At 35.5% G+C, this 19397-nt stretch overlaps 1 protein-coding gene across 2 annotated transcripts in view; it reads right to left on the bottom strand.

Moving 5' to 3' along the window:
* CFAP70 (cilia and flagella associated protein 70) overlaps positions 1-19397 on the bottom strand; it is a 73745-nt gene that overhangs the window by 28265 nt on the left and 26083 nt on the right. The window contains exons 11-17 of one of the 2 annotated variants that reach the window (XM_072971331.1): positions 13057-13227; positions 12791-12871; positions 11147-11238; positions 6860-6924; positions 6354-6544; positions 3890-4021; positions 1277-1420 (exon numbers count right to left, since the gene is read on the bottom strand). In XM_072971331.1, coding sequence (XP_072827432.1) covers positions 1277-1420; positions 3890-4021; positions 6354-6544; positions 6860-6924; positions 11147-11238; positions 12791-12871; positions 13057-13227 — 876 coding nt within the window. The remainder of the gene's footprint in view (positions 1-1276; positions 1421-3889; positions 4022-6353; positions 6545-6859; positions 6925-11146; positions 11239-12790; positions 12872-13056; positions 13228-19397) is intronic. The other variant, XM_072971332.1, reaches the window with a different exon arrangement.

The raw sequence follows: 19397 nt of genomic DNA, 5'->3' as shown, positions 1-19397 counted from the left end.
GACTTTATCAAGATTAAAACCTTTTGTACATCAGAAGAAACTATCAACAGAATTAAAAGGTAATTCACAGAATGGGAGAACTAGATTTGATGTGGATGTCAGTCAAGTCTTTTCTGAGGGTATGCTGGCATCTATCACCTTGGTAGGAGGTAGGGTTGGAGATGCAGAGGATAGAGGCGGCAACAGATGTGAGGCAGGACTTCCTCTCTGATCATTGGCCATCACTGCTCTGTCAGGGACGGCAGGGATTAGGGGGTGTCTAATTACAAGTCGCTGGAGCATAAGCCTTGAGTGTTGGCCTTGGGCTGGCTATGTTCCCATTCACCATGTGTTTTTCCCTCTCCTTGCACCAGGACCTTTGTACCACAGGAGCAGAGTGCTGAAGCAAGTAGAGCCCGTGTGCGTACTGAGGTCCAACATACTAAATATGTAGGTGTCAGCAGCTCTTCCCAGATGCAGCTTGCAGTTGAGTCATGGCCACCCCAGATCCAATGCTGCACTGTGGCACAGTCAGAGTGGGGCTGGAGCATTCAGTTGCCCTGGACTGGGGTGCATGGTGAAGCAGTCATGGAAAACCCTGCCACTAGGGCAGACCTCTCTCAGTCCTGCCTTGGGGCCAACCAGCATGCTCGCACTTCTCACAAGAGGAGTCCAGGCTTCCCCACCCTTCCTATCTGCCCAGTGATCCTCCAAACAGCCAAGGTGCTGGCCTCCTCCACATAGGGACTGGGCTGCCCAGTCTTTGGTTCAACCCGTTCCCAGGGTATAGGCCAGTGCAGTCTCCCTTTTCCCCTGGGTCCCCTCCCAGGGGCACAGGTCCCAACCTGATCACTTCCCCTCCCTTTCTACTCGATTATGTGTATATCTTTCTTTCAGCCTATGTTGTACAGGAGTCCTTCTGCCAGTTTTCAGTTATAGTTTTCAGTGAGAATTGTTCCACATTTAAATGTATTTTTAATGTGTTCATGGTGGGGAGGTGAACTCCACGTCCTCTTACTCTGCCGTCTCATTGGACCATTTTTTGCATATGGATGACCAAAAGTTCTAATATAATTTTTTGAAAAGACTATTCTTCCTGCATTGAATTTATTTTATAATTTTTGTCAAAAATATAATGGCCTTATTTGTGTGAACCTATTTTTGGACTGTTTTATTGAGCTATGTGTCTATCCTTTCATTAATAAGGTTGGATTTTAAACAATCAAAAACTACTATTTATTATACCCATATTGTACAAATAGCTGTAACAACAACTACTGGGAAGGCGTTTAATTACCTCTTCATAGTACACTGTTGCCATTTCAAAGTTCTCATTGACTTCTGCTTCAAATGCAAAGAGTCGAAGCTGTTCACTGCTGATGTAAATGGTTGAAGTAGTGCCTTGAACATCATCTGGCATGGTCTGGTCAGTATCAAGATGCTAGGCAGACAAAATGAATCAATTGGAAGTAGAGAAGTTTTATAAGAATAAATCAGAAGCGAGACTCTAGTCATGATATCTAAAATGATAGTGAGGTTTCTTATGGTCTTGCCAATACAGTAAGAGAGTGAGAGTGAACCAAGAGAGAAATATCAAGGTTGAAAAAGAAGCTCAGGTATCTGACTACCAACAGTCTGAGCCCATGGAAGTGAATAAAAATTATTTAGGGTAGAACTGCTCCCCTCAAACCTCAAGACAGTCAGAATCCCTAAAATATTTCTAACCTCAAATAGCTTCTTTCATTTTCTCTAGTGTACAGGCAAATATCATTTTTAGGTGCCATGACTTCGAAAAGTTTGGCAATAACTAGCTAGAGTCTTCAAATATCAAGAGAACACAAGACTAGGGTAAATCTTTGGAAGCTACATCTATTCTTTCAAGAAAAGAAAAGAAAAAAAAATGTGTCCTTGTAGTGAGAACTCAGGATTTACTCTCTTAACGGCTTTCGTATATATCAGACAGCAGTGTTAACTAAAGTCTTCACACTGTACATTACATCCCTAGCACTTATTATCTTGTAAATGGAAATTTGCATGTTTTGACCATTTTCTCCAATCTCTCCTTCCTCAACCCCAGATTTTGTTTTTCTTGAACTCCTTGGAGTATTTGACAATGTTGACCACTTTTTCTTCTTAAAATTTTCTTCTCTTAGATTTTGAGATAGCACTGACTTCTGGGTTTTTGCCTTTTCAACAACTCACTTATCTCCTTAATTCTTCTCATCCATTCCTTACTATTGGTGTTTCCTAGGGTTTCTCCGCCAGCTTGTTTCTTTCTCTACTCATATTTTTCTTGGCAGCTTCATCCATGGCCACAGTTTGACTAGCATCTATATACTCATGGTTCCCCAAATCTCATCTCTCTATCTTGGATCTCACTTGAGCAAAACCCCACTAAGAGCCAATGTTCAACACTGAATTCAACATCACCTGCCTTCCACCAGATTTCTTCATGTTGTATTTCTTGTCCTAGTCAATGGTATTACCAGCTACCCAGTAGGGCATTAAAGTTAAGCATCTGTTCCTCTTCTGTATGTAATAACCAGCTAAAATAATCAGCTTCACCACCTCTAACCCATCCTATATAATGCTATCCAAGGTTTGTTTTTTTTTTTGGTAAAATGTAAATCTAACAATACTATTTCCTAGCACATAATTCAACTTAATTGCATTCAACTTCTAAGAATGGACAAAGTCAAAACTTCTTGGTGTTACATACAAGGCCTCCCTGCCTACTCCCCACTGCCCACTAAGAACTGATTCCTGGCTTCATCATCTATTTCTCTGTCCCTCAACCACTTCAACCTGTGCTATATGCCATATTCTTTCAAGTTCCAAGACTTTGTGATGTTCTCTATGATTCAAATGCTCTGAAACATTTACCTGGAGAGCTTCCTTTTAGCCTTCAAGGCCCAGCTCAAGTCACAGGTTCTCTGTGAATCCTTTCCTAAAAGATCTCAGGGTGAATTTGCTCACTTTTTCTTTAGGCATTCCCTAATCTGCTCTACCATGGACACATCTCTGTCACAGCACTTACCTCACTCTACTTTAGTTACCTGTATTTTGTGCCTGTCTCCTCTACTAGACAGGGGATCCTTGGAGACTTAAGGCAACATTAGCTTATGCTCATGCTCATTTCTCAATTCCTTTCCAAATCAAATCATTCAAATCATCTCTGCCAGATTGTTCTCTTAACCCTAGGACACTGGACACTCCTCTCCTCCCTCTTTCAGGAAAGCTAAACAGGTGAAAGAAAAAGTGATGGTGGCAAAGAAGAAAAAAGCAGTGAAGGAAAGAACAGATAGAATAGAGGCTATAAGGACACAGAGCTGGTTAGACACTACCAAGGAGGCAAATAAGATTTTGATTTGTCATTGTTTTCAAACAAATCACAATGGCATACATTAAAAAATGAACAAATGAAGGCAAGATAAAAGTTGTGCAAATATAAACAGACAAGTGGGAAGAGAGCAGATTATCAGTCAATTAGAGAAGGAATGTTTGAAGTGTCATTGTCATTCAGGCATAATATCTGAAAACTCATAGTTTTTCTTTATCAATCTTGAAGAAAAAGTTGAGAATTGCAGACATTCACAGAATAAATTGAACGATAATTTCTGTTTCACAATTTACATAGCTGATTTTATTTTTATCCCTCAATTTTATGTCAGTTATAAATTTTTCTAGGAAGTTGAAAGAAGATACTCCTTTTTTTTCCCCAAAAAATAGCCTTATAGTTTAGGCAGTTTCTTATTCATCTTGGTGTTTCCAGTGCCTAGCATGGAGCAGACACCTCAATAAATGTTTGTGGAATTAAAGAAGAAAAGAAGAAAAAAAGGAAGGAATCATTCAGAGGAGACCCTGAGGACCTACCGAGAAAAAGAAGGGTTCTTAGTTCTTGAGCACCTACCTGATTTAAGGCCACATGCATCTGATCTACCAAGAACACATAGAGCTCACTAATAAATGTTTGCAGTTCTTCTTGGCTTTCAAATGATGTTGTCTTCAGGTACTTCTCTCTCACAATCTTTACCACAGCATGCTGCAAGAAACACAGGCCACGATCTGATAACACAGTCCAGCACGATGTTAATAGCACAGACCTCCCCTGAGCTTCTGATCTAAGGCTCATCAGAACTCCAGAAGGTAATTAGTTTCCCTTGGTGACTGCTAGACTGTTGGCTCTCTGATTTTCCCCTGGTCAGCATACTCCACATAGCTTCCTTTCTTGACATCACCATCATCACTAATATGGTCAATACAGTACTCAGACTGTGTGAAGAGTCATAAAGCTAAAGAAAATCCTAGCATTATGTTTATGTACTACGTTTCTCATGGTTGCCACTGATTCAACAGAGAAAAGGAGAAAAGCATGATTTTAGAATCTGGAGAATGGAATCCTGTTCAAATCCTGCCACTGTCCAACCTCACAAATTATTTTACACTTGGTACTTCAATTTTCTCATTTGTTAAACAGATATGTACTTCTGGTAATACTATCCTATTTCAGAAGATGATTGAGAAGCCAGAGAAATAACAGGTGGTGAATCTTAAAATGCGGTACAAATAACATTTTGCTATAGCCAGAAAAGCTTCTTTTTTTCTCCCTAAGTAAACATTATTGCCAGGTTTTGTACTTAAATACTTTCCATGCATTATCTTATTTAATTCTCATAATGACCCCATGTAATAATATCAATATCATTTCTCATCATTAGGCAAAGAAATTGAGGCTCAGAGAGATAGATTCACTTGACCAAGGTTATCCAGTTAGTAACGGGAAAACCAGGAATCAAACTGAGGTGTGACTTTGCCACGTGAGAAAAGCCTCTTGCCTCCATGAGCATCAATTATTTTTCACTTTATTACTTCCATGTGCTTTCTTTGTATCTGTTTAGTACAGTACAGGGCACATAGTAAATGTGCACAGAGAGGAAGTGCATTGTAGCAGATAAGAACATGAGTCTGGAGCCAGACCACCCAAATTTGCATCCCGTCTTTGACCTTTACTAACTCTATGATCTTGAGCAAATTATTTAACTAACTAATGTTGCATTTCTCCATCTGTAAAATGGGAGTATCTACTTCATAGGGTTGTTGTGACGATTAAATTGGTAAAATGTGTAACATTTACAAGTTTGGTATACAGCAAACACTCAGTAAATGTTACTATTATTATTCAAGATATTATTATTAAGTAAGTATTTCCCAAATCTTAGTGATTCTATGGACTAAGAAAAGGTTTGTAATAGAAGACAGAGATAATTAGTCATGGAATCAGTGTCAGGTTCAGAGTTTCTGCCTGCTAGTGCAACACGAAATCTGGACCAAAATCTGGCCCAGCTTCAAGTGAAGAATAAGTTTCTTAAAAGCTCACACTCAGTATAAATACCGAACAATTCCATTATATATATTCACATATGACTGAAGCATTGTGCTGTATACCAGAAGTTGACACAACATTGTAAACTGACCATACTTAATAAAATAATTATTTATTTATTTAATTAAAATGCAAAAAAAAAAAAAAAATACTGAACCATTCCAAGGCTCTGCAGGAGTGGAGCTTCTCCAGACACTGTCATAGAAAACGTAGCCCTTTGAATCAACAGCAAGAATGGTGGAGCATAGCTGAACACAACCAAAGAAAAAATGATAACTAGATATGTAGAGAAGATGTTTCATTAAAAACTCATGTGTTAGAGCAGGCAGATAGCTAGATATGAGCAGAGAAAGGGAAATGCAGGCCAAACGGCAGAAATTGGACAGAAAGGAGAGACAGGCCCAACTCAAGAAACCATACATCATGTAAGCACCAGGGGTCCCTGGGCAGAGAAAGAAAAGCAGGAACTTCTGGGCTGATAAGTGGTCACAACTTTGGGGGTGATAAGTGGCCTGGAGGCCAACAAAGAAAGGTTGGGAAAGGCAGGAATCTCCAGTGTCTGAATGTAACCTTTTACTCATTATGCCCTCATCTCAATAAAATTAGCCTTGCAGATTAGAAGTACCCATCATGCACCAACGTCATGACACTTCTGGTCCAGACTAAATAAGGATAAGAATCCCTCTTCCCTTTGGGAAGGTGGAGTTGGGATGAAAATCAGGGAATATGACCCCAGACCCTTCCCTCCCTAGTGAATATTCTGCCCATTTTTACACCCTATGTAACCAACCTGCCAAGAAAACTCAGGCAGCCACTCACCTGAGCCTGCCAGCTCTCCCCTTGAGAGGGTAGTATCCATCCTTTAATAAATTCTCACTTTACTTTTTTACTACGTCTTGTCTCTGAATTCTTTCTGGGATGGGACAAGAACCTGGAACACCGGTTATATCCACCAGCAATACATGGACTAATTAAATAAACTAGTATTTACCTTGAGTTGTTCTTTGAAAGCAAAATATTTCCCAGAACAATTAAGTTCATAGTTGAGCTGGCACTTCTGCTCCTCCAGGGTTTCACTATCCATATCACTCCCCAGTTTGGCTACCTGTTTTCCAAACATCCTGTGATACTCATCCAGAATGGCTCTAGAAATGTTCTTGATCTGCATGTGGTAGTCACTCACTGCCTAGGAAAATATAAAATGGCTGGTAAAGAGACTTCAAAGAGGTCAAGATCTGGATGGAAGTCTGAAACTGGTTTGGGTTTTACATTCAATAATACTTTAGGTATAAATTGCCCTTTTCTTCCCAGCTCAAAGACTATCAGCCAAAGATTAAACACTGTATGCCGTTGGTCACAAATAGAAGCAGGAAGGAAAACCTGTGAAGCTCTAATTTCTCACCTCTTCTGGAAAACATACTGAAAAGACCATGCCTTATTTTCAAATTGGTGCACTCAACATCTTATTATTTAAGAGTTTCACCTTGGCTTTGGCACTTGCCTTTTGAGCTCCTCCTGTCCGATGGGTAAGAGGTGGCCTCGGAGGAATCATTTCCTTGACCCTGTATCAAAAAAGAAAAACAAAAAACCCCACAAAAAATTTTATTATATGGAGATTTATGCAAAAAAAAAAGATAAGTGGTTGCTGAGGGCTGGGGTGCAGGGTGTTGGTTGGGGACTGGCCTGAGGGTTGGGAGGAAATGTAAAGTGACTGCTAATGCCTATGGTTTTCTTTTAGGGGTACTAAAAATGTTATAAAGTTGACTACGGTGATGGCTGTTTAACTCTGTGAGTACACTAAAAGCCATTGAATTGTATTATTTAAATGGGTGAAGGTAAATTTAGTTATGTAAATTATATCTCAATAAAGCTGTTATTTTTTCAAATTAAAAATAAACTGAAGGATGGAGTGGTAGATGCAGGGATGCCAGGTGAGAGACTGGTATGGTTCTGACCAGAATTGTGAGAATTAGATAATACGGATCTGGAGTTCAGGAGAGAGGTTCAGTCTTGATATATAAATTTGGGAGCCATCAGCATATAGTTGATATTTAGAGACATGAAACTGGAAAGAAACCAAGGGAGTGAGTGTAGAATGAAAAGAAATCCAAGATCTGAGCTCTGAGGGACTCCAACATTTAGAGGCCAGAGAGATAAAGAAGGCCAGTGAGGGAGAAATAAAATCAGGAGAGTATTGTGTCCTGAAAGTCAGGTAAATAACGTGTTTCAAGGAAGATTGAGTAGTTAAACACTAATCACTGGTCACAATGACCCTGAGAACAAACCATTGGATTTAATAATGTGGTGGTCACTAATGGTCTTGCTAAGAATATTTATCCAAAGAGAAGTTACTGGAAGTGAATTATTAGATTAAATAATGCATGCATTTGTATTTTAATAGCTTTTACCAAATTGTCCTCTGCAGGAGTTCTATCAATTTATACTCTTAATAGTTTGTATCAGAGGACCTGTTTCCAAATATTCTCATCAACAACATGAGTTATCAAGCCTTTTTGATCATCCACAATTTAAAAAAAAACAAGGCATTTCAGGGTAGTTTTAATTTGCATTACTTTTATTATGAAATTAGTTGAGCTTCTTCTCATGTTTAAGAATATTATTACACACTGACATAGATTCAGCAGTCTGGTACACACATGCCTCAGCCAGGAACCAAAGGCAAATAATCTTTATGAATATTGTGTCCAACTTTCTCTCACTGACATTCTAATTAGCCTTTGCTCTATAATACTGTCACATGAGCTAGCTTAGAGGAGAAATCTGCTTTCCACCTCCCTACAGCCAAAGAAAAAACTTATAGCTAATAACCTTTCTCATATAAAGAGTTCAATAATATTCTAAAGTTGATACACAGCATAATTTGAGAAGTACTATATATAGTTAAGTCAAATTGATTTTCAAAAAGTCAGAGGAGATGTTAAAAAATCATAAATTTTAAGAAAAACTCATTGATACAGATAATAGATTGATGGTTGTTAGAGGCAGGGTTGGGGAACAGGAGAAATGGGTGAAGGGGGTCAAATGGTACAAACTTCCAGTTATAAAATAAATAAATGGGGATGTAATATACAACATGGTGACTATAGTTATAACACTCTATTTTATGTTTGAAAATTAAGAGAGCAGATCTTAAAAGCTCACATTATTAGGAAAAAATGTATCACTATGTATGACCACAGATGTTAACTAGACTTATTGTGGTGATCATTTCACAACATACACAAATACTGAACCATTATGTTGTACACCTGAAACTAATATAACAGTATATGTCAAATATAATTCAATTTTTAAAAATCATAAGAATTTGCTTCTGTATTTGCTGTAAAACTTTCATTAACAATGCTGTTATTCTGTCACTCAGAATTCCCTATGTAGGAGCTTGAATGAGAAATTTGTTCTAGAATTTAATGCCAGGAAAAAAATACGGTCTCTTCTGGGACTAGTGTGCATCTACCTTTATGATTAGAATTGCATAACTTAAAGGGCTTCCCTTTTTGTTAGATAGCTCAGACTTGATGTCTATTCATGAAAGCCCTATTTAATACTTTCTTCCTTTTTGTTTCCATGACTTCTGTTTTTAACTTTCTATTTCTAGATTATCAACCTTATTTTATATATATAATTTATGGTAAATATTTTCAATTTATTTTTGAAGGGGCTAAATGTAAAGTTTAAAAAAGTTTAAGGACTCTCTGGTATAAAAGATGAATGTGCCATTGACAGCAGGTAATTTTCAAAAGGAGATTTCCAAATGACTAACAAATATGTGAAAAAATGTTTAAGCTCACAAAAACATGTACAATGTGCATTAAGGTAAGATAATTTCTTTCCCTGTAAAAATAAAAAATTATTGTGTTAGTGAATGTATGAGGAAACAGCAGTCTCATACATCACTGGTGGAACTGCAAACTTTTGGGAAGGCAATTGGATGATATTTGCCAAAAGCCTTAAAATTATCTGTAGTAAATAGTTTCCAAGATGAAGTTATCATTTGCTTTCATCCTTCATTGAGTGTGGTGCTCCTCATGAGGTCTAGATGTCAGCAAAATGACAGATTAGATAACTCCAAACTCCCATCCCTCCACAAAAGCTTTGAAAAAATAACCGGAAACTGTCAGAACCAACTTTGTCAGAAGTCTGGAAGACAGTCAAAGGTTTACAATAACCAAGCAAATACTGAATCAAGAAAAAGGCAAACAAAAAATAGTAGGAAAGCCTTGTGGCATTTTCAGTTGACCCTACCTCACCTCAGTGGCAGTCTTACAGATGGCTACCTGTATTTCAAGTGTGGTACACTGACCCCTGATTCTGGAGGAGCAGAACAGACCTTATTCTCAAGTTACTGGGTTTGTTCTAACCTGTCTGGGGCTACCCAAAGGAATGAATAGAATAACCAGACATAAGATCAACAAGGTGATAAGGGAGTTAAACAACAGTATAAATCAATTAGGCCTAACAAACATATACAGAACACTACCCAACATTCTTCTCACAGAGTACACATTCTTCTCTAGTACACATGGCACATTCTGAAGGATAGGCAATATATTAGGCCACAAAACAAATCTCAGTAAATTGGAAAAAACTGAAATCATACAAAGTATATTTTCTAATCACAATAGAATGAAACAAGAAACCAATAACTGGAAGGAAATCAGAAAATACACAAATATGTGTAAATTAAGCAACTCACTTTTAAACAACCAATATGTCAAAGAAGAAACCCAAGAGAATGAGAAAATACCTTGAGATTAATAAAAACAAAATACAACATATCAAAACTTATGGGATGCAGTGAAAAAAGGGCTAAAGGAAAATTTATAGATCTAAATGCATACAATAAAAAGATGAAAATAATCAATAATCTAACTGTAACCTTAAAGAACTAGAAAAGAAGAGCATATGAAACCAATAATGATTAGAGTGGTGATAAATAAAACAGAGAAAAAAATAAAGTTAACAAAACCCAAAAGCTAGTCCCTTGAAAAGATCAGTAAAACTGGTATATTTTTAGGTAGATGAACTAAGAAAAAAGAACAAAGAATCAAATTACTAAAATCAGAAATGAAAATGGAGACATTACTCCCCACTTTACATAGACAAAAAGGATAATAAGAATATGAAAACGGATATATGTATGTATATTTATGACTGGGACATAATGCTGTACACCAGAAATTGACACATCATAATTGACTATATTTCAATTTAAAAGAAAAGGATAATATGAGAATACTATGAATAATTATACATCAACAAATTGGATAAACTAGATGAAATAGACAACTTCCTAGAGACACAATCAAAGCACTGATACAATATAAAAAGTTTTTTAAATTATATACATTTATATGTGACAAGGGTATGTGTGTGTGTGTGTGTGTGTGTGTGTGTGTGTGTGTGTGTGTGTGTGTGTGTGTAATACAGAGACTTCATCATAGCTCCAGAAGGATAAATACTAAGATGTCAAAAGTGGTTATTCCTGGGTGAGTAATAACCCAGTAAAAACCCAGAAATAAATAAAGCTGGGTGTTTTTAGATACTTTCTTGCTGATTTTAAATTTCTCAAATGTTTTTTAATTGGCATATACTGTTTTATAACAAGAAAACAAATAAAAGAAACCTCATCTAAAAAAAAAAACCCAGAAAACTGTCTGTTGCTTAGCCCAGGAAAAATTACATTTATGTGGACAAAACAACTTCCTTTTATTTATGCCAAAATTGTTTTGCAAAACAAGTATGAGAACCATTGCTACATACCTTCTGGCTAGCTCCTCTGGCATGCGCTTCGGAACCAAGGCTTTGTCCAGCTGAATCTCCAACACAATGTATGTCCCTGCTTCTACATATTGCTGTAAACACATTTTTCTGTAATGTATTATTTCCACAAAGACAGATACTTATGAAAATTTTTAGTAACATAAGATAATGCTCATAATGTAAGAGAGAAAACTGCATATACAACTACATATATAGTGTGACTGTGACAAACTATTTTTTACATAGAAAAATAACTGGAAAGAAAAATAGCAACAGTGATTATTTCTTATAGAAAAAAAGGTTTTCAATTTTATTCTTAGGAACTTCTATCCCAGATGAAGCCTTGTTTAATTTATCTGATACTGTTCTTGGAACTATTTCAAATGAATGACATTCTTTCTTCCACCAAATCTGTTTCGTGAGTCTTGAAGAAACAGTTTTCTCATAACCTTCTGACATTCCCACCCACACCCTCATAAGCACCATCTATCAACTTCAAACTGATGGATATTTCTACCTAGATTTTTGCAAACAGCATCCTAAATACATGTCCAAAACTGAACTTATCATTTCTCCTGTATAAACTTCAATTTTGACTTTTCTCTTAATGATTTTATCATCCTTCCAGAAAGTGAGGCTTGAAACCTGAGTTATGTTTAACTTTTCTTCCTCAACACTCCAAAGCTTTCCAATTCTACATTTTGCCTCTGCAGGTTTCTGACTTTCTTGACTACAACCTCTTCCCTAAATTAAACTGTCATCAACACTTATCTGTACTGTAAGAAAAACCTATAAACTGATGTCTGAAGCCCCTATCACAATTTCAATCTCTCTTTTCCACATCCTAGCAAGAGAACTGCCCTGAAACACTCATGAAATCTTACTTCTATGTGACAAAAACCTTTAATGTGAGTCTCCAAGATAAGGCTTAAGAGTCCCTCATCACCTATAGAATGAAGCCCAAACTTTGTAGCAAGCCTTTCAAAGTCTACAACCCAACTCAGCCTCTCTCTTCTCATCTCCTTCTAGAACCATTCTTTTCATTTCTATACCACACACTGAATTAACTGATGTACCTTGAATTTATTACCTTCTTTGTGCCTTGACTCAAGCTATTCTCTGGCCCTGAAATTCCTCTCCTTCCATCTTCATCTGACAAAAGAGTTCTCTTTCACACCTTAGCTCTTCCTGAAGCCTTCTGAGACTGCCCCACCTGACTGCTCTGAGCCCACACAGCACCTTCATTTGTACTTCCACTACAGCATTCATCAAGATCCTGTATTACAGTTAGTTATGTACCAGTCTGCTTTGCCCACCAGAGTGCTGAGTGTCCTGAGGACAAATGAATAAATGCTGCAGATGATACATCTTTGCATCCCTCATAATGCTTAATATAGTACAAACAATAAAAAATACATATTTTTAAAGCTAGAAAGGACCTTAAAGTTAACCTGGTACCCACTCCTTTTAGAGAGTCTCAACAAGATGAAATTTACCAAAAGTTATAAACTATCATGGCAAATATGGAATGGTTATTCAGATAATGAGCATTTTCCTGAGCATTTTCCACTATTCCATACTGTATTGCTCAGTAAAGGACTGATGAATTTAAACTTAATTTTAAAACTCTTTATGCATACTTACCTGTCCTTCTGGATTGTTGCATAGAGAGGGTTCAATTTCCAAAGGAGTATCTGAGCTCTGAGATTTTATGCTAGATGCTTGCTGAAAGAAAATGAACACACTTCAAACAGTGAATTCTTACATGGTCTTCACAATTGCAGGAGCAAGGATCATTATGTTGCATCAAAATGCAAACTAAATTGAGGAAATCCACCAGATTGAGAAATCAGTGCAAGCCCCTGGAATGGAACAAAACCTACAAAATCATCACTTTCCAAAAAACTTACCACATCTCCAGGCCTAGACTTTCCTTCCATATCCTTTTCTTTGACTGCTTTATCTTCTTTCAGGTTCTTAGAAGCAACTTGTTTGGGCAGTGGAGAATTAATTCCTCCTATTTTATTATTCTGAATCAAATGATGGCCAGTATCCCGGAACAAGCTAAGTAAACACTTGGTCTGAAAAGAAACAAACAAACAAAAAATGCAATGCATCACAGACAAATGAGACAAACTCTAAAGAAACTTATATTATTCTTTAACATCATTTAGTTTTCTGGATAACTTCAGTATCATAGAAGTAGAAATAGAAGAAGTAAAAAGCTTCATTGCTTTACCATACTTGCTGAACAGGTGAAACTATCACAGAAAATTATCTACCTACTCTTATTTGTTAAATTAGCAAGAGAATTTTCAACCTGACTTGATTTGGTGTCTCATAAATTTTACCAGAAAGCTTTTAAACTTTAACACATAATTTCAAATTAACTTTAAGTGGTAGAATTTATTTCTGTACAAGAAATATTATCTGCTTAATTACTACTGGTCTATCAATTATAATTGGAAGAACAGTGCAAGTTTAAATTTCGAAGGAAACTTGTATGGGGGAAAATTCAAACTACAGATAAATGACTGGAAAATAAGTTTAAAATAATTTTTAAATTTTACAGCATGCATGAATCTAAATATGACTTATGCTGAGTGAAAGAACAAGACCCCCCCCCAAAAAAAAACAAGAGAGAGAGAAGGAATGGACAGAAGTGGGAGAGAAGAAAAACAGATGATGATAATGGATATTTTCACTATCTTGATTGTGGTGATAGTTTCACAGATATAAACCTACATCAAAAGTTTAAAATTGTACATTTTAAATATATGCAGTTATTATATGTTAGTTATATCTCAGTAAACCTTCTAAAAGATAGCCCAACTCTATTAAAAAATTGTAAATACTAAATATCACTCACAATGCTACTACTTCTACCAAAATTCCTGTATTTCATATATTCTAAGATGCAATATTTTTCAAATATTAACATCTCTGGAAATGAGAACATTTCATATAAGTGGTATTGTACAATACACTGTCACTGTGTCTGCCTTCTTTCACTTAGCATAATGTTTTTGAGGTTTATCCACATTGTAGCATGTATCAATCATTCATTCTTTTTTTAAACAGTTTTATTGAGATATAACTAATATTCCTTATAATTCACCATTTAAAATGTAGTCAAAATTCAATAACTTTGATATATTACATTAATTTCTTTTCATTGACTATTTAGCATATCTTCCCTAGTATAGACATGCCACAATTTGTTCACTGATTCACTGGTTGTGGGCATCTGGACTGTTGTGAGTCTTTAGCAATGAGGAGTAATGCTGCTATCTACATTCACATACACATCTTTGTGTAAGTACAGATTTTCATTTCTCTTGGGTAGGTTCCTAGGAATGATTTGCTCAGTTGTATGGTAAGCTTATGTTTAACATGGATTTTCTACATGGTTGTTCTGTAAGTATTGACAGTAGAATACTGAAATTTCTTAAAGTTACTATCAAATTGTCTATTATGCCTTTCACCTTTCTTGGGATTGGCTTCAAGGATCATGAGGTTCTGCTGTTAAGTGTATATACATTTATAGTTTATACATAATAATTTATAATTTATAAATCTTATCTTCCTGGTTAATCGACCTTTTAATCATTACGACATGCAACTCTACGTCTTTAGTAATATTTCTCATCTTGAACTCTATTTTGTCTGATATAAATATACCCATTCTGCTCTGTTATGTTTTCCACATGCATAGTATATCTTTTCCATTCTTTTACTTCACCTTATGTGTGTCTGAATCAAAATGTATCTGTTGCGGACAGCATATCATGAATCTTGAATTTTTTTTACTGTAGTATAATTGATTTACAATACTGTCAGTTTCAGGTGTACAGAAAAGTGATTCAGATATATATTTTTTTCAGATTATTTACCATTATAGGTTATTCTAAGATACTGAATATAATTCCTTGTGTTCTATAGTCTATCCTTGCTGCTTATCTATTTTACATACAGTAGTTTGTATCTATTAATCCCATACTTCTAATTTATCCCTCCTCCCACTTCCTTTCCCCTTTCGTAATCATAAGTTTGTTTTCTATGTCAGAGTCTGTTTCTGTTTTGTATATAGATTCATTTGTATTATTTTTTAGATTCCACATATAAGTGGTATCATATAACATTTGTCTTTTTCGAATCGATTTTTCTGAATCCAATCTCATAATCTCTGTCCCTTCATTGGGGTGTTTAGACTACTCACATATAACGCTATTGTTGAAATATTTATATTTATATTTGCCTTTTTGGTATTTGTTTTTTATATATCTTCTGTCTTTTTTGTTCCTCTGTTACTCCTTTAAATGCCTTCTTTTAATGTTAAATAAATATATGTACTTGTGAGTATGTGTATGGCATATGTACACATACACTTTTCTTAGTGGTTGCTTTAGGGATTACAATATGCATCCAAACTAACCATAATCTATTTTACATTGATCCTAACTTAATTCTGGTAAAATGTGGAAACTATACTACACTATAGCTCCATTCTATCCTCCCTCCTACGGTACTATTATCATATAAATTAGATCTGTGTATGTTACAAACCAAATAATATAATTAATGCTTTATACAATCAAGTCTTTCAAAGAAGTTAAGAGCAAAAATAAGAAAAAATATATTTCTAAAATCTTTTATACTAACTTACATTTAAACATTTCTAGTGCAGTTCATTTCTTCTTGTGGATTTAATATACAATTTGGTTTAATATCCTTTCAAGCTGAAGGACATCCTTTAGTAATTCTGGCAAGATAGGTTTGTTAACAACAGATTCTTTCAATACTTATTTATCTACAGATGTCTTTATCTCGCCTTCATTTTTAGTTGACAGCTTTTTCCTTCAGCACTTTGAATCTGTTATTCCACTGCCTTCTGGATTCCACTGTTTCAGATGAAAAATCAGTTGTTAACCATGTTGGTGCTCCTCTGTAAGTGATGAGTTGTTTTTCTCCTGTTGAATTCATGATTTTCTCTTTTTCTTTCAATAGGTCACTGTAATGTATATTGTAGATCTCCACAGGCTTATCCTACCTGGAATTCTATGAACTTCTTGGATATGTAGATTAACATTTTCATCAAACAGGGGATGTTTTTAGACATTGTTTTTTCATATATCATTCCTGCCTCTTTCTCTTTTCTCCTAGGACTTGCCTTACAATATGCTGGTTGCTCTCCACTGAGATCTCCATTTCAACCAACAACATTGTTGGGCATGGGTCCTTCACCCATTGCTTTAAATTATGTGAGCCTTCTCTGTGGCAGCAAAGTTGCTGGTCCTCTCAACCCATCCTGCCCTAGAAGAATTATTGCACTGATTAAGCTAAAATAGAGCAGGGGGAGAAGGGAGGTAGTTTGAGAACAGACCTAGGCAACAATGCCTCAAATTCCAGTTTTTCGTGCATTACTGCTTCTCAGTTTTTTGATGCCTTTGGTCAATTTCCAGAGCACTGAAATGGCATTTTGTCAATTTGTCTAGCTTTACAGTTGCTTTCACGGGGAGAAAATTTGATAACCTCCTCACTCAGACATAGCCAGAAATATTTTTTCCTCAATATTTTTCATATATTTTAAAAATTATGATTATATTTTTTAAAAAGTTATGATCATAGTGACTATAGTTTTATATCCTAATTTTTCATTTAACAGTCTGTCACATGCATCCTCTCATATTTTTTTAATTTTCATAAGGATAATTTTTAATGTATGTACAACAGTCTCCTATTACGTGGGTATAATAAAATAGGTAAAAATGTCTGTGTGCCAACTACATCTCTACTGCATTTACATATTTTATCTCATTTAATATGTAAAACAATTCTAGGAGACAAGCATTGTCTCCATTTAATGAAGAATAAAGTTGAGAGAAATTTAGTCACTTGCCCAAAGTCAGTAAATGGCAGCTCCAAAATTCAACGCAGAAGCCCTTGGATGTCAAAACCCATAATCTTTTGATTATGAATGTACTGTTTCCTGGAGGGGAGACTATAGCTCAGTGGTAGAGTGCATGTACAGTGCATGTTTAGCACACATGAGGTCCTGGGTTCGATCCCTAGTACCTCCATTGAAAAAATAAATAAACCTAATTACTTCTTGCCCTGACCTAAAAAAATTTTTTTAATTAAAAATAAATAAATAAAGTGAACAAGTCTGAGCATCTAGTTCCAAAACACTTTTTAAAATGATATACTGTTTCCCTTAGATTCACCAAAAATATCTTGATATGATTGATATGATGAAGGGCTTTATGTTTTAGGAATAGTAACATTTTTCTGATATGTATTCATTTTCCCCAATTTTTTAGTTACATTTTAATTTTGTTTATGATGGTTTCTTCTATATATAGAAGATTTTCATTTTTTGGTAATCAAAATCTTTCACATCTTTCATTGCTTTCAAATACAGGAAGTCTTCCTTTAATTCTTATCTTTAATTAATAGCCACTTCTATTTTTATAGCCTTCACATTCAACTTATTTTAATAAACTCACTTGGAATTTATTATGATCTATGCTATACGTAAAATTTTTGCATTCTTTTTTCTATTTAACTATCTACAAAACATTGTTGTTTATCTTTTTTATTGGGTGCATATTCCATCATTTTTATTTACAAAAATTTACTAAGCATTACTCTATTATTAGACATTTAATCTTTATTTTAGTTTTGCTATTAATGATCCCCCAAAGTTTTCATGAATATGAGGGGTTTGATCTTATTAAATTACCCCGTTCAGATAAATCCCTATAAGTGTGATTTCTGATTCAAAGGATACTTATATAGATGTTCAAAAATCAGTTGCATTTCTTTACACTAACGATAAATCAACAGAAAAAGAAAGTAAAGAAACAATCCCCTTTAAAATAGCACCCAAAGTAATAAAATATCTGGGAATAAATCTAACCAAGGAGGTGAAAGAATTATACACAGAAAACTATAAACCATTGATGAAGGAAATTAAAGAAGACTTTAAAAAATGGAAAGATATTCCATGCTCTTGGATTGGAAGAATCAATACTGTTAAAATGGTCACACTGCCCAAGGCAATCTACAGATTTAATGCAATCCCTATCCAATTACCCAGGACATATTTCACAGAACTAGAACAAATCATAATAAAATTTATATGGAACCATCAAAGACCTAGAATTGCTAAAGCATTACTGAAGAGAAAGAAAGAGGCTGGAGGAATAACTCTCCCAGACTTCAGACAATACTATAGAGCTACAGTCATCAAGACAGTATGGTATTGGTACCAAAACAGACATATGGACCAATGGAACAGAATAGAGAGCCCAGAAATGAACCCACAAACCTTTGGTCAACTAATCTTCGACAAAGGAGGCAAGAATATACAATGGAATAAAGACAGTCTCTTCAGCAAATGGTGTTGGGAAAACTGGACAGCAGCATGTAAAACAATGAAGCTAGAACACACCCTTACACCATATACAAAAATCAACTCAAAATGGATTAAAGACTTAAACATAAGACAAGATACAATAAACCTCCTAGAGGAAAACATAGGCAAAACATTGTCTGACATACATTTCAAAAATTTTCTCCTAGAAGAAATAAAAGCAAGAATAAACAAATGGGACCTAATGAAACTTACAAGCTTCTGCAGAGCAAAGGAAACCAGAAATAAAACAAGAAGAAAACCTACGGAATGGGAGAAAATTTTTGCAAGTGAAACCGACAAAGGCTTGATCTCCAAAATATATAAGCAGCTCATATGACTCAATAAGAAAAAAATAAACAACCCAATCCAAAAATGGGCAGAAGACCTAAACAAGCAATTCTCCAAGGAAGACATACAAATGATCAAAAAGCACATGAAAAAATGCTCAATATCACTAATTATCAGAGAAATGCAAATCAAAACTACAATGAGGTATCACCTCACACCAGTCAGAATGGCCATCATTCAAAAATCCAAAAATGACAAATGCTGGAGAGGCTGTGGAGAAAGGGGAACCCTCCTACACTGCTGGTGGGAATGCAGTTTGGTGCAGCCACTATGGAAAACAGTGTGGAGATTCCTCAAAAGACTAGGAATAGACTTGCCATATGACCCAGGAATCCCACTCCTGGGCTTGTATCCAGAAGGAAATCTACTTCACGATGACACCTGCACTCCAATGTTCATAGCAGCACTATTTACAATAGCCAAAACATGGAAACAGCCTAAATGTCCATCAATAGGTGACTGGATAAAGAAGATGTGGTATATTTA

The sequence above is a fragment of the Vicugna pacos genome, chromosome 11 (assembly GCF_048564905.1).
Source record: "Vicugna pacos chromosome 11, VicPac4, whole genome shotgun sequence".
Lineage (NCBI taxonomy): Eukaryota > Metazoa > Chordata > Mammalia > Artiodactyla > Camelidae > Vicugna > Vicugna pacos.
The sequence above is the reverse complement of the archived record's forward strand: the minus strand, read 5'-3'. Positions and strand labels throughout refer to the sequence as shown.